The sequence below is a fragment of the Pelophylax lessonae genome (genome assembly GCF_965119305.1).
Source record: "Pelophylax lessonae genome assembly, chromosome: 3".
In the NCBI taxonomy this organism is placed as follows: domain Eukaryota; kingdom Metazoa; phylum Chordata; class Amphibia; order Anura; family Ranidae; genus Pelophylax; species Pelophylax lessonae.
In genome coordinates, this window is record NC_138770.1 from 192,625,183 (window position 1) to 192,649,925 (window position 24,743).

The window sequence follows — 24,743 nt, forward strand, 5'->3', positions numbered from 1 at the left end:
AGAATACATACATATAGTTTGTCTTTTATGGACACTTGTTACAATATGGACTGCAAGAATAAAGCAATTTATCAGAAGTGACTAATCTTTTATGTTTTTCCAGTTTTTTCAAAGAGCTTCACAGAGCTTGAGATTACTTGTGTTCCTTAAATTGCTCCCACCAGACACAAGGAATTCCTGATCTCAATACTGACCTTTAAATAATCTCCCTCCACAGTAATGCAGAGAATTAATTTTAACTGACAGTAACACATGCTCCGTATAGAATGGAACGCAGTTAGAAGTCCATTGCACAGGAGACAGAACACTGGACACGAATATTCATCGGGTAAGACGTCTCATTTGCACGCATCTCAGGACCTGTAACGTATTACATGTTTTATAAGAACTGTGAGATATTATTTCAAAGTTCTGTGTATTTATGAGTATTTAATATAGAGGTTCATGTTTAACACGCAGGACACTACCTATATGGAGTTTGCATGTTCACCTTGTGATTGCATGAGCTTGCTCCGTGTACTCCAGTTTCTTCCCACACTTCAAAGATATGCTGGTAGGTTAATTGGCTCCTGTGTAAATTATCCCCAGTATGAATAGGTATACATATGAGGGATCATAGATTGTAAGTTCCTTGAGGCCAGGTACTGATGTGAATGTACAATAAGTAAAGTGCTGTGTAAATTGTTGTCATATTATTAACCACTTCAATACTAGCCACTTTCACCCCCTTCCTGCCCAGGTCATTTTTCAGCTTTCAATGCTCTCACATTTTGAATTGCACGGTCATGCAACACTGTACCCATATGACATTTTTTTTTCTTTTCATTATTTTGAGACAGATAGAGCTCTCTTTTGGCGGTATTTAATCACCACTGAGTTTTTTATTTTTTGCTAAACATACGAAATAAGACCACGATCTTTGGAAAAAAAAAAAAAAGGTTTTCTTAGTTTTTGTTATAAAATGTTGCAATTAAGCAATTTTTCCTTCACTGATGTGCACTAATGAGGCTGCATTGATGGGAACTGATACGCTGCACTGATGGGCACTGATAGGCGGCACTGGTAGGCGGCACTGATAGACAGCACTGATAGGCAGTACTGATAGGCAGTACTGATGGGCACTGATAGGCAGCATTGATGTGGCTGCACTGATAGGCAGCATTGATGTGGCTGCACTGATAATCATATAGATTATCTGTGTACACTTGCCGGTTACCAGCTCTCCTTTCATGCTGAGATGATGCGTGAGGAAAGGAATGCCGATAACCGGCAAGTTTGTTTACATGTGATCAGCTGTAATTGAACACAGCTGATAACATGGTAAAGGGCTGCTGTGATTGGCCCTTTACTGCGACGTGATCAGCTGTGAAGGACACAGCGAACAGAGAGCGTACCAGAAGCGTGACCCAGGGGGACACGTGGGGTGTGGTTCAGGGAGGACGTCCATGGATGCCCTCCCAGAACGAGTGAGCCGCACTGTAGCTGTCTTTCATCTATAGCGCTATCATGAAGTGGTTAATACCTGTACAAATAAAAAAATTTAAAATGCTGGTATAATTGCAAAATCAAAAGTTTAAAAACCGCTGTCAGGTAGGGTTTGTCTCACAGAAGAGATCCTAGTGATTTCTTCTGTCATAAATGCTTTTCCCTGCCTTTTAAGCAGGTGCAGCTAAGGGTACATTTACAGTATCAGTCTGTGCCGTGATAAAATGATTTCCATGCCCATGCGTGGAAGCGACCTTATTGCAGCTGGTCATTAAAGCGGTGTCCCAGCTGGGAAAAAAAAATTCAAAGTCAGCAGCTACAAATACTGTAGCTGCTTACTTTTAATATATAGACACTTTTCCTGTCCAGGGGGACCACGATGTCAGCACCCCAGCCAATCTTCGGATGGGCTGGCGGGTGCTGACGTCGCCATTTGTTCTAAGGGAGACTGGCAGTGAAGCCTTCCGCTCCCCAAATGTGGCATCGGAGGGGGGGGGGGCAGATGAGCGGAAGTTCCAGTTTTGGGTGGAACTCTGCTTTAAAGAGGCTGAACAGAGCAAACCTGGAAGGAAAACCAGCAGAAGATGGAAACACCCGGGACTACAGCTTCGTTTGGCAGGTAAATCTGCTATAATGTGCTAATATGAAGGGTAAACTAGCACAATATGGCATAAACCTCCTGGAAGGGCCATAAAATAAAATAAAAAAGTGAAAGGAAATTATATGAGAGTGAGAGACTGACTGCAGCGAGTAGACACTATATACAGTAGGCCTGTATGGCATTAAAAACTATTTAATGCCAACAGCTGCAAAGATTTTTTTTTTTTTTTTTTCGTGGTTGAAGCATGCCACAAACAATGTTTTTAACTTGGAAATATGCCCATAAACAAGGCAGAAACAGGTAAACGTGTTTTCACTTTAAGTATTTATATAAAGGAGCAGTGCACGTTCTGTACGACTAATACAGCAACCAATACATTAAAAGGGGGGACACTTTCACCATATAAACTACTACACCGCAGTAGTACCCAACACATACATCACCAACACATACATCACCAAAAACAGAGCATAACTGTGTACTAAACCAAATCAATCAAGTATTTACATGTCAAAACCACCTACAATAAAATGCAAAACAGTACCATTCTATTAAAATATAATTAACAATAACATCATTTACTAAACAAGCATTAAGCTAAACATCATGCTCAGCAAAATGATTTGAATGTGATCAAAGCCCCACTAACACAAGTGACCGTTATCAACGGCAATGAAAGTGAGGAGAAGTATGTCATTTTGAGATCTCTCGCTATTCTCTTTTTCTTTCTGTTTTATCTTGAGAAAGGAAGTGAAGGAAATCTCCCTGGTAGCACAGAGTGCAAAAAAAAACAAAAAGTTGGCAGGAATTTTTAATCATCCCTAATGTATCCCTAAACCCCCACGTTTTTGGGGGTTAAATATGCATTAAGAAGCTGCACACATAATGCAAAATGACTGCATATGCGCAAAAGTCCTGGTGGTGGTTGGGAAAGCAGTCGTTAACCACTTCAACCCCGGAAGGTTATACCCCCTTAATGACCAGGCCATTTTTTGCAATTCGGCACTGCGTTGCTTTAACTAACAATTGCGTGATCGGGCAATGCTGTACTCAAATACAATTGATATCCTTTTTTCCCACAAATAGAGCTTTCTTTTGGTGGTATTTGATCACCTCTGCGGTTTTTAGATTTTGCGCTATACAAAAAAAAAAGAGCGTCAATTTTGAAAAAAAAAAAAACAATATTTTTTACTTTCTGCTATAAAACATTCCTAATAAAAATTTTTTTTTTTATAAAAATCAATTTTTTTTATCAGTTTAGGCCAATTTGTTTTCTGCTACATATTTTTGGTAAAAAAAAAAATCCCAAAAAGCATATATTAATTGGTTTGCGCAAAAGTTATGACATTTACAAACTATGGTATAGATTTTTGGACTTTTTATTTTTTAATTGTTTTTATTTTATTATTATTAATTTTGAACCCACTGGTGCTGATATATGGGAAAAAAGAAGTCTTCTTCCTCTAATCGCACCAGCTTCTCTCCCTGATTTTCCACCTCTGAGCTGGAGAATCTGGAATGGAGATATTTCAGAGTAACGGCTGTGATCAGCAATTTTTTGCGGGACTGCGACATTGCGGCGGACAAATCTGACACTAAGTGGCACTTTCTGGGGACCAGTGACACCAATACAGCGATCAGTGCTAAACAGTATGCACTGTTACTGTATGAATGACAATGGCAGGGAAGGGGTTAATACTGGGGTGATCAAGGGGTTAAGTGTGCTCCTAAATTGTGTCTAATCAGCAGTGGGAGACCACATGCACATAATCACGTAGATATATGTGATTATGCGCAACCGAGCCACCCTGCCACAGTAAATCTGTGTGGGCGGTCGGCAAGTGGTTAAAGGATAAGTTCACCTTTTGGATTATGTGACATTATCCACCTGTATTTAGGGTGGAACATGTAACGCGTTTCAGCTCCTGCTTGCCTCTACCTCAGATCCCCCTGTCAGTGTGACAGGGGATGGGGGTTCTTCTCTCTGCACTCACTGTCACAATTCAAACACAGCACAACCTTATATTGCATCCACACATTAAAGCGGAGTTCCGCCTTCCCCTTCACCCCCTCCAAAAATGAAAAGTCAGCAGCTACACATACTGCTGACTTTTAATATTAGGACACTTACCTATCCTGGAGTCCAGCGGTGTCGGCGCAGCAGCCGATGTTTCCATCGGCTGTCGGTTGCTGCCGCCGCCATTGCCTGTAAGAGAACCTGGCAGTGGGTCCCTACTGCGCATGCGCGAAGAGCGCTGCACATTCCTATTGGCTCGGCGGCGGGGGAAGAAGGAGGGGGCCAAACTTCTGAGATCCCGGAAGTGGGGTAGGGTACCTGTCAAAAACAGGTACCCATTCCCCCCTCCCCCCCCCGAAAGGTGCTAAATGTGGCACCGGAGGGGGAAAGGAAGCAAAAGAGCGAAAGTTCCACTTTTGGGTGGAACTCCGCTTTAAGGACAAACTCTACCGTCCTAAGGATACAGCAGGTGCCTTTAGCCACTATTATAGTTCGCTCTATAATCCTAATGAATCCTAAAACCAGAAACATTCCAACCAAATTCTGAATTAATCAATAACTTACTGCATAAACTAAATCTTTCCCAGTTCACTCCAGAACAGATGCAGTTGCTAAGATTCGCCCTTCAATCCTCTGGAGATCCACAAAGCAATAGATTCCCTACCAATTTACAAATTTCCTGGTCCATATGGATTTATAGGGGAATATTATAAAACATTCAAACAGGTATTAACGCCTTATTTAGTTTGCATCTTTACCGCTGCAGCTGCCTCTTCCTCTTTCCCTCCAGAGATGCCTAAATCTCTAATAGTAAACGCTACCCAAGCCAGGGAAGGACTCATCCACACCTCAAAATTTTAGCCCAATTTCATTCTTAGCCACTTCCCACAAACTGATGTACCTGCACATCCATTTGAAGAAGTGTCTGTACTGTCACTTCCATTCCTACTTATCACATATTCACAATATTTACTATCTGGTAAGCATTTGGGACTTAAGGGTGCTGGTGCTTCATACTATCAGCCATCTGGTGACGGTGTGCACTCCTCAGGGTGATGTAATAGTATTCAACAGTATTATGCTATGGAGTGTCAATATTTCTTTTATATATGACCACCACCTGTGGATGTGAGGATTATCTGAACACATCGATTGAAGGCTGGGTGTACTGATCCGATTTGAGTTTTTGGGCGAACTCCATTCTGCTTTCTGGTAAGGAGATATGAACGTTGGTCTAATCATCTGATACTGGAATCTTATTTTTTGGACTGTGCCTGTCATTTGGATACAGACTTGTTACCATTGTGGACTATCAATATTGTGCTTTATCTGACATTCATCTGTAGATTCAGTACTTATTAACTCAACTTAGCCCTTTACATACTTACTTTGCTTGTCACATTTTAAGTTGCTGCTGTGTTTCAATAGTTAGCGCAGTTATATTTCCTTTTACATTTGATATTTGACTACCCTTAACTGCTGCTTACTACCCAAATATGTCCATCACAGACATTTTTGCTTATCGTGCTGCCAAGGTGGTTAACACCGAGGGTGTATTTGAGGTGTTTTCCTCCAAGGACGATGACCTGGGAGGTCTTTTTATGCGCCTCAAGAATTTGATGATCTCTGAAATTCATACACAATGGGACATCGCATTTCTTGAGACGTATTTGAAAAACAGCATGGTCCCCAGGAGCCTCCGTTGGGAGGTGGGCCCTCAAACGGGGGAATTGGAACTGGAGGAATGGTACAAGTATTTTAATGAGGCGGGCTTGTCCTTTCTGAAATACCTTATGGGAAGGAAGAAAGCTAAACTATCTAGATTGGATGAGGAGGTCAAGTCCATTAACCACTTAAGCCCCAGCCCTATTTTGGACACTTTTTGTTTACAAGTTAAAAGCAGTATTTTTTCCTAGAAAACTACTTAGAACCCCCAAACATTATGTTTATTTTTTTAGCAAAGACTCTGGAGAATAAAATGTCGGTCATTGCAAAACTTTTTGTCAAGCGGTATTTGCGCAGCGGTCTTTAAAACGCCATTTTTTTGGAAAAAAATTGAAAAATCACATTTCACTGCATTTAAAAAATACTAAACAGTAAAGTTAGCCCATTTTTTTTGTATATTGTGAAAGATGATGTCACGCCGAGTAAATAGATACCCAACATGTTACGTTTTAAAATTGCGCCCCCCATGGGATGGCGACAAACTACGGTCAATAGAGATCTCAATCTGCGACGCTTTAAATTTATTTAACGGTTACCAGTTTAGAGGTAGAGTGTAGCTCTTTTTTTTAAATTATTGCGCACGCTCTGGCGATCGCGGCGATACCTCACATGTGGGGTTTGAACAGCGATTTCATTCGCGGCTCGACTTGCGTATATGTTTTTTTTTGTGCGCGAGCTAACGGTGACGGGGGCGGCGAAATTTTTTTTTTTTTTTTTCCTATTTATTTTTTATTTTTTTTAAACTTTATTACAGGTTTTTAAAAAAAAAAAATCTGATCACTTTTATTGCTGTCACAAGCAATGTAAACATCCCTTGTGACAGCAATATGTGTGACAGGTACACTTTATGGAGGGATCGAGGGTCTAAAAGACCCTCGACCCCTCCACTACACTTCCCTGTATGCAAAACGCCGAAAACGGCATTTTTGCATACAGCCGTTTTTTAAATTTGCCGCCTTTTGCAGCACAGTAACCCGGAAGTGACGTCATGGACGCCGCCTCCGGGTTACGTCATCGGAGCCCCGATCGATGCCGTTTCCGGCATTCATCGGGACTCCATCCAGCCGGCGGACGTGCCGGCTGGGTGCTCGGGGCTCCCGGTGGGACGGGAGCCCCGAGCAAAGCAACGGAAGGCGGAGGGAGGGGGGGGACGTCCCCTCCCGCCCCCCCGGGTAACGATCAAGCGGCTCCCGAGCCGCATCGGTCGTTACAGACGGAAAGCCGACCGTCGGCTTCAAACCACGGTACCGGGATGATGCCTCTAACTAGAGGCATCATCCCGGTATAAACCCGCAAAGTTTACCGACGTATCGGTACGTTGATATGCGGTAAGTGGTTAAGGACAAGCTCTCTCCATCCATGGATAGTGAAGAGTACAAGACCGCTTCTATGAGTCTTCTGAAGGTCCTTGAAAAGGAAGAAAAGGAGCAAAAAATCAAGAAGAGAAAGAAATTCAATCGTGATTTTCTTGATTACCAGAAAGGCACTGTTTTTGAATGGCAAAAAAAGCTACTTCTGGCAAATGATGAGGAGGTTGATGCGCCTATGGACGTTACCCAGCCAGGGGCACTGGCCCCACTGGGAGTCCCAGTATACAATACTGCACAGAGAGCTGTTAATGGACCCAAAACTCCTAAGAATAAACGGAGGCCGTCCTTTAAGTCACCATTTAGGGGGCAACAGCCTAACAAAATGAAACAACCGAAAAAGCCTAATGGTTCTCATACGGCTAACCAGCCAGGCCATTGGAATGGCAATGACCGAGGGGTGGTCCATGGATGGGACCCCAATGGCGAGGTTTCGAGGGAGGTAAACAGGGACCCTATCGAAACTTTGGCCCCCAATGGAGGCCCCACCCTCAGGGTCAACATGCCGCATATGGGTATGATCAAACTCCACAATGGAGACAGGGACCACCTAACTACAGACATAACCAGCCATGGGTAAACCCAGACTATGGCCGTGATGACTGTGGGGATTATGAAGAGGGCCCTTACGGCAATGACCAACGTCAGGGTGGTCAGTATTATAATGTACCAACTAGGAACCAATTTTTCCCGTTAAGGGATAATGTATGCCCAGAGGATGAGGGATCTTCCAGTTCTCAAGTATCACAACCTCGTAAGGTTGTGTTGATACTGGTGCTCCCCTCCCGGGTACGCAACAACTAGGCCAAAGCTACCCAGGATGGGGTTTTCCCAAGGTGAACCAAGGCACCAAAAGACAGGCAGACCAAAACGAGGAACCAGAGGAGGGAGAAGGATCCAACTCAAAAAAAGTAAGGATGTAGCAGGAGTTGGTATCTTTAACCTAAGTAAGGCTGTCTTGTCTGAACCTGAGAAAAGGATTCTAGACAAGGGTCTGAAATTTGCACCCCCTAGGACCCTCAATAAATTTGAAACCTACATGGATGTGCACAAATTCATCAGGAGGGTTAATATTAAGCGTTATATGGCTAGTAATCCCATTAAGGAAAATCGCATAACATCTGAGTTTCATCACTCAGGGTTGGCGAACGCTTCTTTATTTAACCCCCCGGGATCTTTGGCCCCTTCTATCAAGGTGTTTAGGGACATTGTCCTTAGAGACCTCGAGTCTATGAAGGTGCACAAATGTAGATTGAATAGAGACTTGCAGGATGGACTTGATTCCTTATGTAAAAATAAGGAACTAGTGATTAGACCTGCGGATAAGGGTGGAGCTATAGTCGTTCTGGATAGATGCGATTATTTGCAAGAGATGCATCGTATCCTAGACGATGGCTCCACCTATTCCGTCCTACCAAAGGATCCTAAGGGTCTTTACAAACGGGAATTGGAGAGTATTGTAGACAGGGGACGCCAACTTAACATTCTTAACAAGAAGGAGTCATCTTTTCTTGTGCCGAAATGTCCGCGTACCCCTGTCATATATTACTTGCCAAAGATCCATAAAAGTCTGACTTCCCCCCCGGGACGTCCCATCGTCAGTGGCATCGACTCTGTGACGTCCCGGGTGGGGAAATATATTGACTTTTATTTGCAACCTCTAGTACAAAGGATGCCTTCCTATATTCGGGACACCAGGCAGGTTATCCACACCCTTTCCAACTTTACTTTAGAAATGTGGATGGTGACGGCAGATGTGTCGTCACTATACACAATTATTCCCCACGAGTTGGGTCTAGATGCAGTCAATATGTATCTGGATAGGGAATCGGGCCTACCTAGTTCACAGATTTCATTTATCATGGAACTATTAGTGTTTGCAACCAAGCATAATTATTTTTGGTTCGGTGGATTGTTCTACCGACAAGATACTGGGGTTGCAATGGGCGCTAAATACGCCCCGTCCTTGGCCAATTTGTTCATTGCCCAATGGGAGGAGGATGTCATCTATGGCCACAGCAGACCGCAGTTGGTGCTGTGGGCCAGATATATAGATGACATCCTCCTCCTGTGGGATGGTCAAGAGTCAGATTTGATCGACTTTCTGGAATCCCTAAACATTAACACTAGAGGTATTCATTTAAATTACGAGATAAGCCAGAACAATATCACCTTTTTGGACTTGTCAATTTCGATTCTCAATGGCAGGTTCATTACAAAGACGCATTTCAAAGCCACCGACAGGAACTCGTATATCCCGGTGGACAGTTGTCACCATGAGCCCTGGTTGAAAGCGGTCCCTAAGGGGCAATTTATGCGTCTACGGCGTAATTGTTCGGAACATGGCGAGTTCCTGGCTCAGGCACGGGTCCTCACAGAGAGGTTCCTGGAAAAGGGCTACGACCATGGCACTCTAAGTGAGTCCTTAGAGACGGTCAGTAGGATGGATAGATCAGATCTGTTGAGGCCTAGTGTTCGAGAGGGAGGTGCTGATGTTAATGCCTGTCCATCTTTCATCACAACCTTTTCCAACCAACACATGGGCATTAAAAAAATCATTCAGCGCCACTGGCACATCCTGCAGAATGACCCCGTCTTGAAAAATATTTTGGTAGAAAAACCACGTGTCATTTTCAAAGGAACACCTAACCTTCGCGATCTGGTTGCTCCTAATGTTATTGAGCCTCCGGTTAAACAACCTATGTTTTTTGAACAACTGAAGGGGTTTTATAAATGCAACAGATGCCAGGTTTGTCGATTGAATTGCATCAGAAAAAAGAACACCAAAGAATTTGTTTCTACCAGTAATGGTAAAACCTTTAAAATAAACCCCTTTGTTTCCTGCACGACCACGGGAGTGGTATATCTGCTCCAGTGCCCGTGCAGGTTACAATATATAGGGCGGACCAAGCGCCCTTTGAATGTTCGGCTCAATGAGCACATTGCTAACATTCGCAAAGGTTTTGATAGGCACTCTGTTTCAAAACATTTTTTGACAACCCATAACAAAGACCCTAGGAATATGTTATTCTTGGGGATTGATAAGTTTACCCCCAATTGGAGAGGTGAGCCCCTGGTACGGAGTATTTCCAGGATGGAGATGTCCTGGATCCATAGGGTCAGAACATATAAGCCGTATGGACTCAATGTTGATACCGACGTCAACGCCTTTATTGACACAGCTTAGTGACTAAGAGATTTGATATGATGGGCCCATTCCCTATTGATTTCTAACCTTTAGTAGGGAGGGACATCTTCTTTTAATTTTTTAATTTATTTGGACCTATATTAATTTAGATGCTAGTACAATCTTGTATCTAATTATGTTTTTAACCATTAGTGTGTGTGTGTGTGTCATGCGGATTGGATTTACCTGATGAGGTCGACACCCCACTGGTGGTAGTTGGTTCAATGAACACCTGTATTTACCATTAGGTGGTTCTATTGGACCTCTGAGTGGGTGTTTAATTTTTGTCCCATATTTATATATTTTAATTAATTTTGGACCGTGTGAGTATAATGAAATTTGGCTCCTGTTACATACCTATGATGGTTTGTGGCACCATTGTACAAGTGCTTAGTTTCCACACGACTCAAAATATTGATATCAAAGACGCCATCTGTGCTTGCCAGCAGGTGGTGCTATTTATACCACTCATTTTAAATCTGATTACAAAACTCAATTTAGCTCCTGCTTTTTGAGTTAATATTTTCGATATTTATGTTTTTTCTTTATTTTTTTATATTATATGACATGTACGGCAGCAGCCTCTTCAGTGATGGACAATGTGGCTGTTTTTCCCTTATCTAACATGGCGGTTCGGGCCGCTCGGGTGGATCACATGGGGTACTTGTCTTTTGTACATAAGCGGTGGCGTCAGCGCGCCGCCCGTACCTTGAAAACGTCACATTTGACGAAACGTGCGTCGGTCGCGGCGTGCTGACGTCACCTGCTTGTGTGGATGAGTGTTTGAATAGGACGGGCGGAGGAGCCGACCGGCCGGCGGCTTGCCTTTATCCTCGCTGAATTGTATTCTCATTTCTGTAAGTTGCTGTCTATTTTTTCCATTAAAGTGTTTTTGGTAATGCACTATGTAGTGCCTTTCTTTTTGATTTACACTATATTGGATACACGATTGAGTCAGCCTAAGAATCTTCTCCCAGCGACACTTACTCCAAGGATTGGCATCTGGGGAGAGTGGCTTTAACCCATTATAGTCTGGGAGAACCTGTCTTACTTTGGAGGGACCGTTAGAGCTATTGGCTCCGAGGACTGGACGACAGACTGTGTGGCTCTCACTTATTTCAATCTGGTAAGAGGCAGTGGTGTCGGGAGAGGTCTCTGTGTTTCACTTCCATTCCTACTTATCACATATTCACAATATTTACTATCTGGTAAGCATTTGGGACTTAAGGGTGCTGGTGCTTCATACTATCAGCCATCTGGTGATGGTGTGCACTCCTCAGGGTGATGTAATAGTATTCAACAGTATTATGCTATGGAGTGTCAATATTTATTTTATATATGACCACCACCTGTGGATGTGAGGATTATCTGAACACATTGATTGAAGGCTGGGTGTACTGATCCGATTTGAGTTTTTGGGCGAACTCCATTCTGCTTTCTGGTAAGGAGATATGAACGTTGGTCTAATCATCTGATACTGGAATCTTATTTTTTGGACTGTGCCTGTCATTTGGATACAGACTTGTTACCATTGTGGACTATCAATATTGTGCTTTATCTGACATTCATCTGTAGATTCAGTACTTATTAGCGCAACTTAGCCCTTTACATACTTATGTACTGGGACGATGCCTGCAGCTAAAGTACTTGTATTTGTTATCCCAGTGAGCGGGAGGGGATGTCCCCCCCACCCCCTCCTGCCACCTTCCACGACTCTGCCTGGGTCTCCCGTCCCACCGGGAGATCTGAGCAACCAGCCGACACGTCCGCCGGCTGGTTGGAGTCCCGAACTAACCCGGATTCTGCTTCGATCGGGTTTCCAATCATGTAACCTGAAAGCAACGTCACAACGTCACTTTCGGTTTAATTGGTTGCCAATGACGCAGATTTAAAAAAACTGGCAGTATTCAAAAATGCAGATTTCAGCGTTTTGAATACTTTGAAGTGCAGTGGAGGGGTCTGGGGTCTTTTAGACCCCAGATCCCTCAAAAAATAGTACCGGTCACTCCCTATTACTGTCACTGTCAAGGAATGTTTCCTTGTGACTAGGGATGATCGAACGGTTCGGGGGGACCATCGGTTCGACCCGAACATTGACTGTTCGAGGTTCGGCCCAATTTAGAACTTTTTGCTGAAAAAGTTCGAATTCGGCAACCAGAACCGACCAAAATGCAATGGGCCAGGAAATTGGCTTTAAAAGCCCATGATTGGACCAGAACCATTAGTAAAAGTCAATTGAGGGGGCAGGAGAATGCTAGGAATGTGGTTGGAGTGACTAGGGGGTCCAGAGGCCAATCATTAGTGAATACGCCCCCCAGTATATAAGATAGCTCCGTCAAATTCCTAGCATTTTAATACATGGAAGAGAGTGGAAGCAGTTCTGTTACTTCTGCTTCAAAAGTGTCATTTAGCAATTATTAGTGTGAGGAAAGGGATATCTAGTGTAGTTAGGGTGCTATTTTCCACTATAGTTAGCTTCAAAAATCAAGTTTCTGTAGGGAAAGTGTTAAGTGCCAGGGTGACCTTAGTGTAGTGTAGGGTGAACTGACTCTGACTGCTATGGCAGGGTGACCAAACCCTTCCATTTCAGGGTGACCGCTATAGAGAAAAGATCGTTTTCTCATATGTGACTTACAGAACAGCGATATGGCTTCTCTTCGGTCAGCCTGCTTTTTTCTGCAGGCGTTTATAGGGCTTTTTTGAGGACAAGTTTGGAGTCAGGCATGACATCTGAACTTGTGTATAGGGGTATATATACACACACATGTATGTATATATACACCTACACATATATAGGTGTGAAAAGAGCAGAACACTATGCTTGCGCTAATAAAATAATTAACAGGCATATGGCTCCGCTCCTATCACACCTATATGTGGGTATGTGTATAATACACATAAGTGTGTGTGTGTATATATACCCCTATACACAAGTTCAGATGTTTTGCCTGCCTCCAAAGACCCCCAAAAAATGGCCAAAAAAAACGCCTGCGCCAAAAAAACGCCCAGGTGTGTTATTGCAGGCGTTTTTTTTGGGCATTTTTTTGGGGTCTTTGGAGTCAGGCATGACATCTGAACTTGTGTATTGGGGTATATATACACACACACTTATATGTATTATATACATACACACATATAGGTGTTATAGGAGCGGAGCCATATGCCTGTTAATTATTTCATTAGCGCAAGCATAGTGTTCTGCTCTTTTCACACCTATATATGTGTAGGTGTATATATACATACATGTGTGTGTATATATACCCCTATACACAAGTTCAGATGTCATGCCTGACTCCAAAGACCCCAAAAAAATGCCTGCGCCAAAAAAAACGCCCAGGTGTGTTATTGCAGGCTTTTTTTTTGGGCATTTTTTTGGGGTCTTTGGAGTCAGGCATGACATCTGAAAATAGCGGAGCCATATCCCTGTTCTATAAGTGACCTAATAGAAACAATCTTTTTTTTCTGGTTCTGGACATGCTACAGAGCTGAAACTTCACAGGTACACTTTTTAGACCCACCAGACACTAAATCCAAAGTCAAAATAAAAAAATCTCATTTTTTTTTTTCAATAATTTTTTCAATAATTGGCTCTCTATCAAAAATGACAATTTTTAAGAACTTTTTTTGTGTGATTAATAGTCTCTGGGGCATGACCCAGAACCCTAGGCACTTTTTAGGGGCATTTATTGGGTTTTAGGGCTTCAAAATTGGGTTTTTTGATTACCGAATTTCGGGTCCCATTGATTTCAATGGGGTTCTGAAATCCGGGCCAAACTTTTTGGAAGTTCTGGTGTTCTGATCGAACCGAACTTTTGAAAAGTTCGATCATCCCTACTTGTGACAGCAATAAAAGTAATCAGATTATTATTATAATTTTTTTAAAAAAAAAAACAGTGTTAAAAATAAAAATTAATAGGAAAAAAAAATTCAAAGCACCCCCATCCCCGTGAGCTCACGCACGAAAGAAAACGCATACATAAGTCGTGCCCGCAAAGGAAAACAGTGTTCAAATCACACATGTGAGGTATCGCTGCCATCGTCAGAGCGAGAGCAATAATTTAAAAAAAGACCTCCTCTATAACTCTAAACTGGTAACCGTTAAAAAGTTTTAAAAATGTTGCCTATGGAGATTTGTAAGTACCGCAATTTGTTGCCATTCCACGAGTGTGCACAATTGAACTCTTGAGGGAGTTCGGCTGGATTCTGAATTTTCAGAAATCTGCTCTAGTTCCGTCCACAAAGCTGGACTATCTGGGCCTGACTCTGGACTCGGCCTTAGCCAGATTGCTCCTTCCTCTCGACAAACTCCAGAAACTGCAGGCTGCAGTTTGTCTTCTGCTGTCCAGCAGATGGTCATCCCTCTGGACTTGCATGCGGGTTCTGGGTCTGATGGTGTCTACCTTCGAGGCAGTTCCGCTTGAACAGTACCATACGAGCTCCCTTCAAAGGAAGATTCTGGGCAAAAGGGACAAGAAGCTGCAATCTCTGGACAATCAGATCCAGCTGAGCCAGGGAACAAAGGAGTCCCTGATATGATGGCTTCATTCTCCGGCGCTTTGGCTGGGCAAATTCTTCGTCCCCTTATATTGGTCACCACGGATACCAGCCTGTCAATCACCAGGGAGGCACAAGAAGTGTCCTGGTGGCTCTGGAGGGAGCCGGCATTCTTAGGTAGGCAGAACATTTCGTTCCAGTCCTCTCCGCCGTACAAATTTCCGAGGTGGAAAACTGGAAGGCAGATTACCTCAGTCGGCAGGCGTTGGACCAAGGGGAGTGGTCCCCTTATCCAGAGGCATTTCATCAGTTGTGGTTCCGATGGGGTATCCCCAAGATGGAACTGTTGGCTTCTCAGCCCAACAAAAAGGTGCAGAGGTTTATGGCTCGGTCACGGGATCCTCTGGTGGCCCCGTGGGGGCAGTATCGTCTGATTTATACCTTCCAATCCCTCAACCTTCTGTCAAGACTTCTACAAAAGAAGGGATTCCGGTCATCTTAGTGGCCTCGGACTGGTCTCACCGGGCTTGGTACGCTGGTTGCCGACGTTCCTTGGAAGCTTCCTCTCAGGGAGGATCTGCTGTCCCAAGGGCCAATCTTCCATCCTCCTTTACAGTTGCTGGCTTTGACGGCTTGGCTGTTGAACGCCAGGTGCTGAAGGATAGAGATTTGTCTGAGTCAGTGATTCCAATGCTATTAAAAGCTAGGAAATCAACTTCTAGGAAGATCTACCATCGTACGTGGAAGACGTACATCGTGTGATGTGAGTCTCTTGGGGTTCATCCTTGCTGTCTCTCGGTGGCTCGGATCTTGACCTTACTTTTACAGAGAGAAGGTGGTTCTTCGCCCCTGTCCATCGTTCCTTCCAAAGGTTGTGTTTGATTTTCATTTGAATGAAGACATTGTGTTGCCTTCCCTGTGTCCAAGGCCAAATACATCCTAAAGGAAATTACATTGTATGCCTTGGATGTGGTCAGGTGATTAGGGTGTATCTGGCAGCTACGGAGTCTTTTAGGAAGTCAGACTCACTATTTGTGCTCACGGATGGGCCTCAAAAAGGATTGTCTGCTTCCTCTGCAACCATTTCTAGATGGATCATTCAGGCCTATTACATCAAGGGTCAGGTTCCTTCTTTCCCTGTCAAGGTGCACTCTACTCGGGCACTCAGTGTCTCCTGGGCCTTCCGTCATCAAGCGTCAGTGACGCAGGTTAGCAAGGTGGTCACCTGGACATCAGTGCACACTTTCACAAAGTTCTGTAAAGTGGATGTTAGCATCTGTGGATGCTTCTTTTGACCGCAAGGTTCTGCAGGCTGCTGTTTAGAGGACTTGGTCCTTTTTGAGGGTGTGTTGTTTTTTAGGTGGGCTCCAGTTGTTTTGGTTGAGCTCCTGTTTACCTGGTTGGCTATAGTTTAGCCTGAGGAATTTATTTTTCGCTGTTCCCACCCCTTATGTTTAACACTGCTTTGGGACGTCCCAATGGTTAAGAAGATCAGGAGCTGTGGCCATCAATGAACGGAAGAGAAAATTGAATTTTTGACTTACCATAAAATCCATTTCTCTGATGTTCATTGAAGGACACAGCACCCACCCCTCTGTGGTGGAAGATGTGGTAATCTATGGAAACTGACACAAAACATTTTGCTTAGGTGGTATTTAACTCCATTTAGGATTTCTAGGTTTCCTCAGAAGCCTCTCCTATGTGTTGCAGGAATTGTGGAGCAATAGGTACACTATACCACATATATTAGAAATGTCCGATTATATCCACCTTTTGGATGCAGTGATCTTCTGATTGCTTACACAAATTTTTGGGATAACTATACCCTTAATACAAAGATTGCTGCGCTAAGGTAAAATAACTGTAAAAACAGCAAATATGGGTCCAGCAGCCACACTAATCCGAATTGTAGCAGATTAAAATGGATAAAAGCAAAACTGTGGCGCTAGAAACCCTTGGTCATGACAGTCCCACTTAAAGATGTGAATAAAGCAATAAGATGACAGTCCATATGTGTCCGTCTCCACATTCAAAAAGTGACTTCTCAAGCAGAAAACCGCCACCAGACAGCACTCCAACACCAATAGTTCTTACTTCTTACCAGAAGTTGTTGATCCCCGTGACAGAGATCAAAAATTGCGCATAACCAGTAGTGGATGAAGGCTTCTCCAGTATATTCCTGATATGCTCACGATAAAATGCAATATGCAGGGAGAGAAGAAACATCTCATAGCGTAGACTGAAAAGAAGTATGGGAACAAGGAAGTCAGTATTATTGATGTCCAAATCGCTCTCTACCAGGGCTGACATCGCATCTTCAAAGTTCTCTTTCCACACCACAGGCTGATCCAGTGGATAAAAATTTCAATTAGATGTCTTGTATTCAGCATAAACATAGGCATACGAATTCCTGCAAAGGCTTGCGGCCGGCTGCAGCACGGACCGCAAGTTGTGTGTGACGTGTGCGCCTCCTTATCTGACCGGTTTCTTCCCATAGGACTTCTACTGAGACAGTTATACCCTTATCGCCGGGTTTAGCTATTCTGGCCTTAGATATAGAAGTGATACCAGTAGATCTTAGAGATAGCCACTCACATTCTACTAAGCACACGATTAGCTTTAGTACGTCACAGGAAAGACCATTCGGCTCCCTCTATCCGCGAAGTAACAGAGATAACTCGTATGCATGACACATATGAGATACTATTTGCCTCCTCTCAGGGCAGATATCAAACAGCTAACTCTAGTTGGAAATTGTGGATTGATTAGTATAAAACATTTTCTAATGATTAATCTGTCATTTCTGTTATGAAAATATGGCATAAACCCATTGACTGTGATGTTCTGTTACTTTGTTACTCACTGTTTTCTTATACCCTAATTTTAACTCCTAAGTATGTTTAGGGACACATTTAGATTCAGCATGTGGCCCTAGACATGGTCTCATATGGCATAAAGTTACTGAATGCTAAATCCATGTATAAGCACCATTGTATACCATCTATGTACAATTAATATAATCTCAAATGTCCTTTTTCACTTTGTAATGTTTATATTTTATACTTCAATAAAGAAACATTGAAATTAAAAACATGGCCACATTGTTCATTCACAGTTTTCTGTGGATGAATAAACTACAAGTACCATCATCCACTGTGGCAGATGGCCTGTAGTTCTGAATGAACTGTGAGGGCACCTGTGAACTCCCTTGTAGATCATTCACAAGCCCTGCAGCTTTCAACCTAACAGCCTGTATGGAGATAGAGGCAAAAAGCTGTAGGGCTGTGTTTGCAGAAGCCTGGCATTGCACCCCCAATCTACTGATCCTCAGGCTCCGGCAGAAAAAAAATATTAAATGCACATTTTTTCTGCAAAAGTTGTGCATTTATTATTTTTTCTAAAAAGGTGAACTCACCCTAAAATGTGTGTTTAAAGGAAACCTGTATAGAAAACATGAGGGCTGCAATAGATGACCTCCTGGAAATACTAGTTACCTGGCCATCTCTGGTTTCAACACTTCATGAGTCACTGACCCACAAGCCTTAAAGCGAAGATAGGGTGAGGTTAAAATTCCTGATCCGTATACTAGTTTCAGGTAAGTGATTAAGAAACTATTGCAGCAAGAGCCAGCATGATGACCAGGAAACTTGTATTTGCAGAATGCCAGCAATTTCAATCTACCCATTTCCTTTGATACAGATTTCCTTTAAAGAAAGCCAGGCACCACCCCATGCCTACTGGGATAAACCACACAAGATACATTTCTCACATAATCCCATTCCATGCTGCCTTGTTTGGGGTAAATTATTTACCCCACCATGCTTTCCTGGCCCTAATTTCAACAAAGGTATTGACAGCAACCAGAGAAGCTTCATGGGTTCTGCAAAGACTTTTATAAGGTCAGTGCATCTGAAATTGATATTTAGGTTTTTTGGTAGATGGTATAGAAATACATAACATGTTGGGTTTATATAATTCTCATAGTCTCTACAGGTAAGATGTCTGCTCACCTGACTTCACCCAAAATTGACATAATATGAATATGTGTTCCATTAACGCTATTCTTATTCCTCCATTGTGATACAGGACAATGCTGCTTCTACATTCTTTGTGTGCTTTGCTTGTGTTGGCACCACTCTATTCTTCGGCTGAAGATGACCCAACACAACCCCAGCGGAATCCCTGTGCCAACTGGATGGGTGGAGCACCTGGTTATCCAGGGCACAATGGACTGCCAGGGAGGGATGGTAAAGATGGGAAGGATGGAGAAAAAGGAGAAAGAGGACAGTCAGGTTAGTGCTGGTTTTAGTGAAGATTTAGGGTAGTAAACATGTGCATAAAAAAATGATGTGCATCAAATAATGTATGGTGTGTGTGTATGTATGTGTGTGCATGCACACAGATGTATGTAATAGATAAGTTAGCCTAACAGTCTAATGAATTGTTGAACAAATTGAAAACTCAGTAAAACCTATTCTGTGTGAAAGCGATTCAAGGAATGCATATCACAGAGAAATCACAACTCATATTAATAATACTAAGGTGTAATTACTCACAATCACTGTAGTTTCCTTGTAGGAAAATAGTACAGTTATCCTGATAATGCCCAGAAGTAGCAGACCTCCGAGTAAAGCAAGGCATCATTGCGTGATGCAGAATGGCGTCAAGGCACTAAAGCTTACCAAAGGCTTGGTCTACATACAAATTATTCTAGTCAAAGTGCCTATCCTATGTACAGTATATTTCATCATAATGGCCAGTCTAGTCCCCCTTTCTCCAAAATGGGCCTTGTTGTAGCCTCTGTCTCTGCTACCCCATTCATGTGCCCTATTGTAATGGTAAGCTAAACCTAGCTATTTGTAAAATGTATGTGTGCTGCCTTACAAGGAATGTATAGCGATTTTATGCATATTTTAAATATTTATTATGGCAGGACTAAAATCCATATATATATTATACTGTATATATTTGTACTGTATATATATTTAGGGTGAATATGAAACTGCAATCTTTTTTTAAAAAGCTTTTATTAATTTTCAGAAAAAAAAATAGCTATATTTATGATGTGTTTTTCCTAACTGCAATCTTTTATTCAGCCAGGTGATGGCCAACTGGTCTCCTTTTCACCTATACCATAATTTCAGCTTTGCTTAACCACTTACGGACCACCCTCCCTAGTTTTACGTTGCTGCTTTGAGGTTAATTACCGGGGTTATATTTTTTTTTACTGGGCAGGCGGTCCTCTTTCACATAAAAATGGTCCCAGTGGCGGATTCGCTGCAGGGTCACTTTTATGGGCGCCCTGAGAGGTGGCGTCGGTAGAAAATGATCCAGTCCTTTCCCCTCCTAGGCAGTAAGTCGAGTGAGGGCAAGCTGGCCTTCACCACACGTGAAGTATTGCCGAGCGAGAGCAGTATTGTTAGAGCCAGAGCAATAATTCTAGCCCTAGACCTCCTCTGTATCTCCAAACTGGTAACCTGTAGAAATTTTTAAAGCGTCGCCTATGGAGATTTTTAAGTACCAATGTTTGTGGCCACTCCACGAGCGTGCAGTATTTTGAAACTTGACATGTTGGGTATCTATTTACTCGGCATAACATTATCTTTCATATTATTGAAAAAATTGGGCTAACTTTACTGTTTTTTTATTTTTTAATTAAAAAAAAAAATTGCATTTTTAAGACCGCTGCGCAAATACCCCGTGACATAAAGTATTGCAACAATCTAAATGTTTTATTCTCTAGGGTCTCTGCTTAAAATATATATATATATATATATATATATATATATATATATATACATACATACATACAGTGCCTTGCGAAAGTATTCGGCCCCCTTGAACTTTGCGACCTTTTGCCACATTTCAGGCTTCAAACATAAAGATATAAAACTGTAATTTTTTATGAAGACTCAACAACAAGTGGGACACAATCATGAAGTGGAACGAAATTTATTGGATATTTCAAACTTTTTTAACAAATAAAAAACTGAAAAATTGGGCGTGCAAAATTATTCAGCCCCTTTACTTTCAGTGCAACAAACTCTCTCCAGAAGTTCAGTGAGGATCTCTGAATGATCCAATGTTGACCTAAATGACTAATGATGATAAATAGAATCCACCTGTGTGTAATCAAGTCTCCATATAAATGCACCTGCACTGTGATAGCCTCAGAGGTCCGTTTGAAGCGCAGAGAGCATCATGAAGAACAAGGAACACACCAGGCAGGTCCGAGATGCTGTTGTGGAGAAGTTTAAAGCCGGATTTGGATACAAAAAGATTTCCCAAGCTTTAAACATCCCAAGGAGCACTGTGCAAGCGATAATTTTAAAATGGAAGGAGTATCAGACCACGGCAAATCTACGAAGACCTGGCCATCTCTCTAAACTTTCAGCTCATACAAGGAGAAGACTGATCAGAGATGCAGCTAAGAGGCCCATGATCACTCTGGATGAACTGCAGAGATCTACAGCTGAGGTGGGAGACTCTGTCCATAGGACAACAATCAGTCGTATACTGCACAAATCTGGCCTTTATGGAAGAGTGGCAAGAAGAAAGCCATTTCTTAAATATATCTATAAAAAATGTTGTTTAAAGTTTGCCACAAGCCACTTGGGAGACACACCATACATGTGGAAGAAGGTGCTCTGGTCAGATGAAACCAAAATCAAACTTTTTGGCAACAATGCAAAATGTTATGTTTTGCGTAAAAGCAACACAGCTCATCCCCCTGAACACAACATCCCCACTGTCAAACATGGTGGTGGCAGCATCATGGTTTGGGCCTGCTTTTCTTCAGCAGGGACAGGGAAGATGGTTAAAATTGATGGAAAGATGGATGGAGCTAAATACAGGACCATTCTGGAAGAAAACCTGATGGAGTCTGCAAAAGACCTGAGACTGGGACGGAGATTTGTCTTCCAACAAGAGAATGATCCAAAACATAAAGCAAAATCTACAATGGAATAGTTCACAAATAAACATATCCAGGTGTTAGAATGGCCAAGGCAAAGTCCAGACCTGAATCCAATCGAGAATCTGTGGAAAGAACTGAAAACTGCTGTTCACAAATGCTCTCCATCCAACCTCACTGAGCTCGAGCTGTTTTGCAAGGAGGATTGGGCAAAAATGTCAGTCTCTCGATGTGCAAAACTGATAGAGACATACCCCAAGCGACTTACAGCTGTAATCACAGCAAAAGGTGGCGCTACAAAGTATTAACTTAAGGGGGCTGAATAATTTTGCACGCCCAATTTTTCAGTTTTTTATTTGTTAAAAAAGTTTGAAATATCCAATAAATTTCGTTCCACTTCATAATTGTGTCCCACTTGTTGTTGATTCTTCACAAAAAATTAGAGTTTTATATCTTTATGTTTGCAGCCTGAAATGTGGCAAAAGGTTGCAAAGTTCAAGGGGGCCGAATACTTTCGCAAGGCACTGTGTATGTATATAGATATATATATATATATATATATATATAGTACAGACCAAAAGTTTGGACACACCTTCTCATTCAAAGAGTTTTCTTTATTTTCATGACTATGAAAATTGTAGAGTCACACTTCAAGAGGTAGTCACCTGAAATGGTTTTCACTTCACAGGTGTGCCCTGTCAGGTTTAATAAGTGTGATTTCAAGTGTCAAAAATAGGCCTGGTCCTTAAGTGGTTAAAGAAGTGCCTTGTTTATTTCACTCAGCAAACTATTTAGTGCCATAATATACTCCCCAAAAAGAAAAAAAAAAAAAAAAAAGCTGCAAAGCGAGCTTAGTATGCAGTGCTATCTCTTTAGCTAACCCATATTGATTTGGGAATTCTTTGTGATGCATTAAATGTTCATTTGTAAAATGAAGATTGCCCAGAAATAATAAAAAACTAAAAAAAAAAAAAAGTTAAGCATTTAAACATATAAAAAACAAAAGAGTTAAGCAAGAAAAACTTAAAAAACCAATATAGTTTCCCTTTAATCATTACAGAAGTAAAGTGTAAGGTATTCAATCTGTCATTTACAAAGTTATACTTACAATAGTAATATAAATATCAACATTTTCAGGTGTTCCTGGGCAAAAAGGAGAAGCTGGTGATCAAGGACCCCCAGGACCAGAGGGCCCACGGGGATTTCCAGGAGCCCGAGGGGAGATGGGGGAGAGCCCATTCTTACATCGCTCAGCCTTCAGTATGGGACTAACTGGCAGAGTTCCCACCCCAAATGTTCCTATCCGCTTCACCAAAGTCTTTTACAATGAGCAACGCCATTATGATGACAGCACTGGCAAGTTCAGCTGCCATGTAAAGGGCCTTTACTTGTTCACCTATCATCTGACTGTTTATATGAAGGATGTGAAGGTTGGGCTTTACAAGAATGGCAAGCCCATCATGTTTACCTTTGACCAGTTCCAGTCCAACAACGTAGACCAGGCTTCTGGCTCCATCTTATTGCACCTTGATGTTGGAGATGAGGTTTGGCTGCAAGTCTATGGGGATGATTTTGGAGGCATATATGGAGATAATCTCAATGACTCATCTTTCTCAGGAATCCTGCTGTATCCAAACCCGACCTCCAACTGATTCTCCTCTAGTGTTATATGACCATGGGTTGACCATTTGTCTTTTTTATCAGCATGAACTGATTGCAAAGTTCCAGATGACCTAGAACTATTACAGAATTACAAAGTCAAATTGCTCTAAATGTGTCTTGTTAAATTCTCTTAAAATACTAGGAAAAAAAAAACACTTTGCATACAAAACTGCTTGTAGCAAAGATATGTAAAAATGTGCAAAAAGTGTTTGGCTACAAACTTTAAACCTACTTTTCTTTCTCTTTTTTTTTGCAAGGAAAAAAACAAATATTCAAACGCAGGAAAACACATAATTCCAGCATTGTGAACAATTACATAGTGGTCTTTAATTCTGAATTTGTATCAGATGTGTTTAATGTGTTTAATTCAGAATTTGTATCAGATTTTTTGTTATTCTTCAGAGGAGAATTCAACCATAGATTTTATTTTTTTTAGGCTTACAGAGGTTCAGTCAATTCTGCAAAAATTAGAAGTCATCAGCTATAAAAAGTGTAGCTGCTGACTTTTAGTAAACAGACACTCACCTGTCCAGTGATCAAGTGTCATCCTCACCCAAGCTGGTTCTTCATCGGTCTTTGGCAACCAGCATGTTAACTGTGGGCAGCAGGCTGTGACTACTTGCAGCTTCATAGCCAGCTGCCCACTGCACATATGTGAGCCACACTGCGCTGTGTAAATGGTCCCGTGTAATGTTCTGGTACCCTTATTTCCACATTTCTCTCTTAATATTGCGTCCCATCTTGCTATCCACATGGAACGCATACACCTTTAAGGGCAATGACGTCATCGCCGGGCGCCGCTATGTGCGGCTATTTCAATCGCCGGCTTTCTCCACTCATTGCTCGTTCAAACCGCATGTTGCCTTGTCTTGTCCAATGCTGCCGGAGCTTCAAGCTATTCCCCTTGCCTGAACAAGACCGGAACCTCGCTACCGGATTACTCCATTACTCTTGGACCTTGCTACTACTAACCCATCTAGTGATAAGTACCCCGCAGGGGATTCCTTCCTCAACCTAACTTTCACTATCTACTACTGCATACTAAAGGGACTATTACTATCTAAGCTATTTCTATCATCTGCATGGATTGCTAGCTCTTGGGACTACCATCACCTATCATTGCACTAGGTTACTCTCTCTTGCATACTTCATCTGCTGTCCCCTACCACCTGTTACTATATATGATTGCTAAAACCTATCTGCATACTATCATCACCTACCACTCTCCTGAATACTACTACTAAGTGCTCACCATTCTATTGCCTGTCTCTCACCTCTATTCTATCATATAC

General features: G+C 42.2%; 1 protein-coding gene across 1 annotated transcript; it reads left to right on the plus strand.

Moving 5' to 3' along the window:
- Positions 1-215: 215 nt before the first annotated feature.
- On the plus strand, positions 216-23,617 carry ADIPOQ (adiponectin, C1Q and collagen domain containing). The gene is made up of 3 exons (XM_082251690.1): positions 216-328; positions 18,963-19,168; positions 22,927-23,617. The coding sequence occupies exons 2-3, from the start codon at positions 18,967-18,969 to the stop codon at positions 23,439-23,441; spliced, it is 717 nt and encodes a 238-aa protein (XP_082107816.1). The 5' UTR covers positions 216-328; positions 18,963-18,966; the 3' UTR covers positions 23,442-23,617.
- The last annotated feature ends 1,126 nt before the right edge of the window (positions 23,618-24,743 follow it).

Coding starts and splice junctions, on each gene's coding strand:
- ADIPOQ (XM_082251690.1), top strand. CDS start 18,967: ATGCTGCTTCTACATTCTTTGTGTGCTTTGCTTGTGTTGGCACCACTC. Junction 19,169..22,926: donor AGGAGAAAGAGGACAGTCAG/GTTAGTGCTGGT, acceptor CAACATTTTCAG/GTGTTCCTGGGCAAAAAGGA.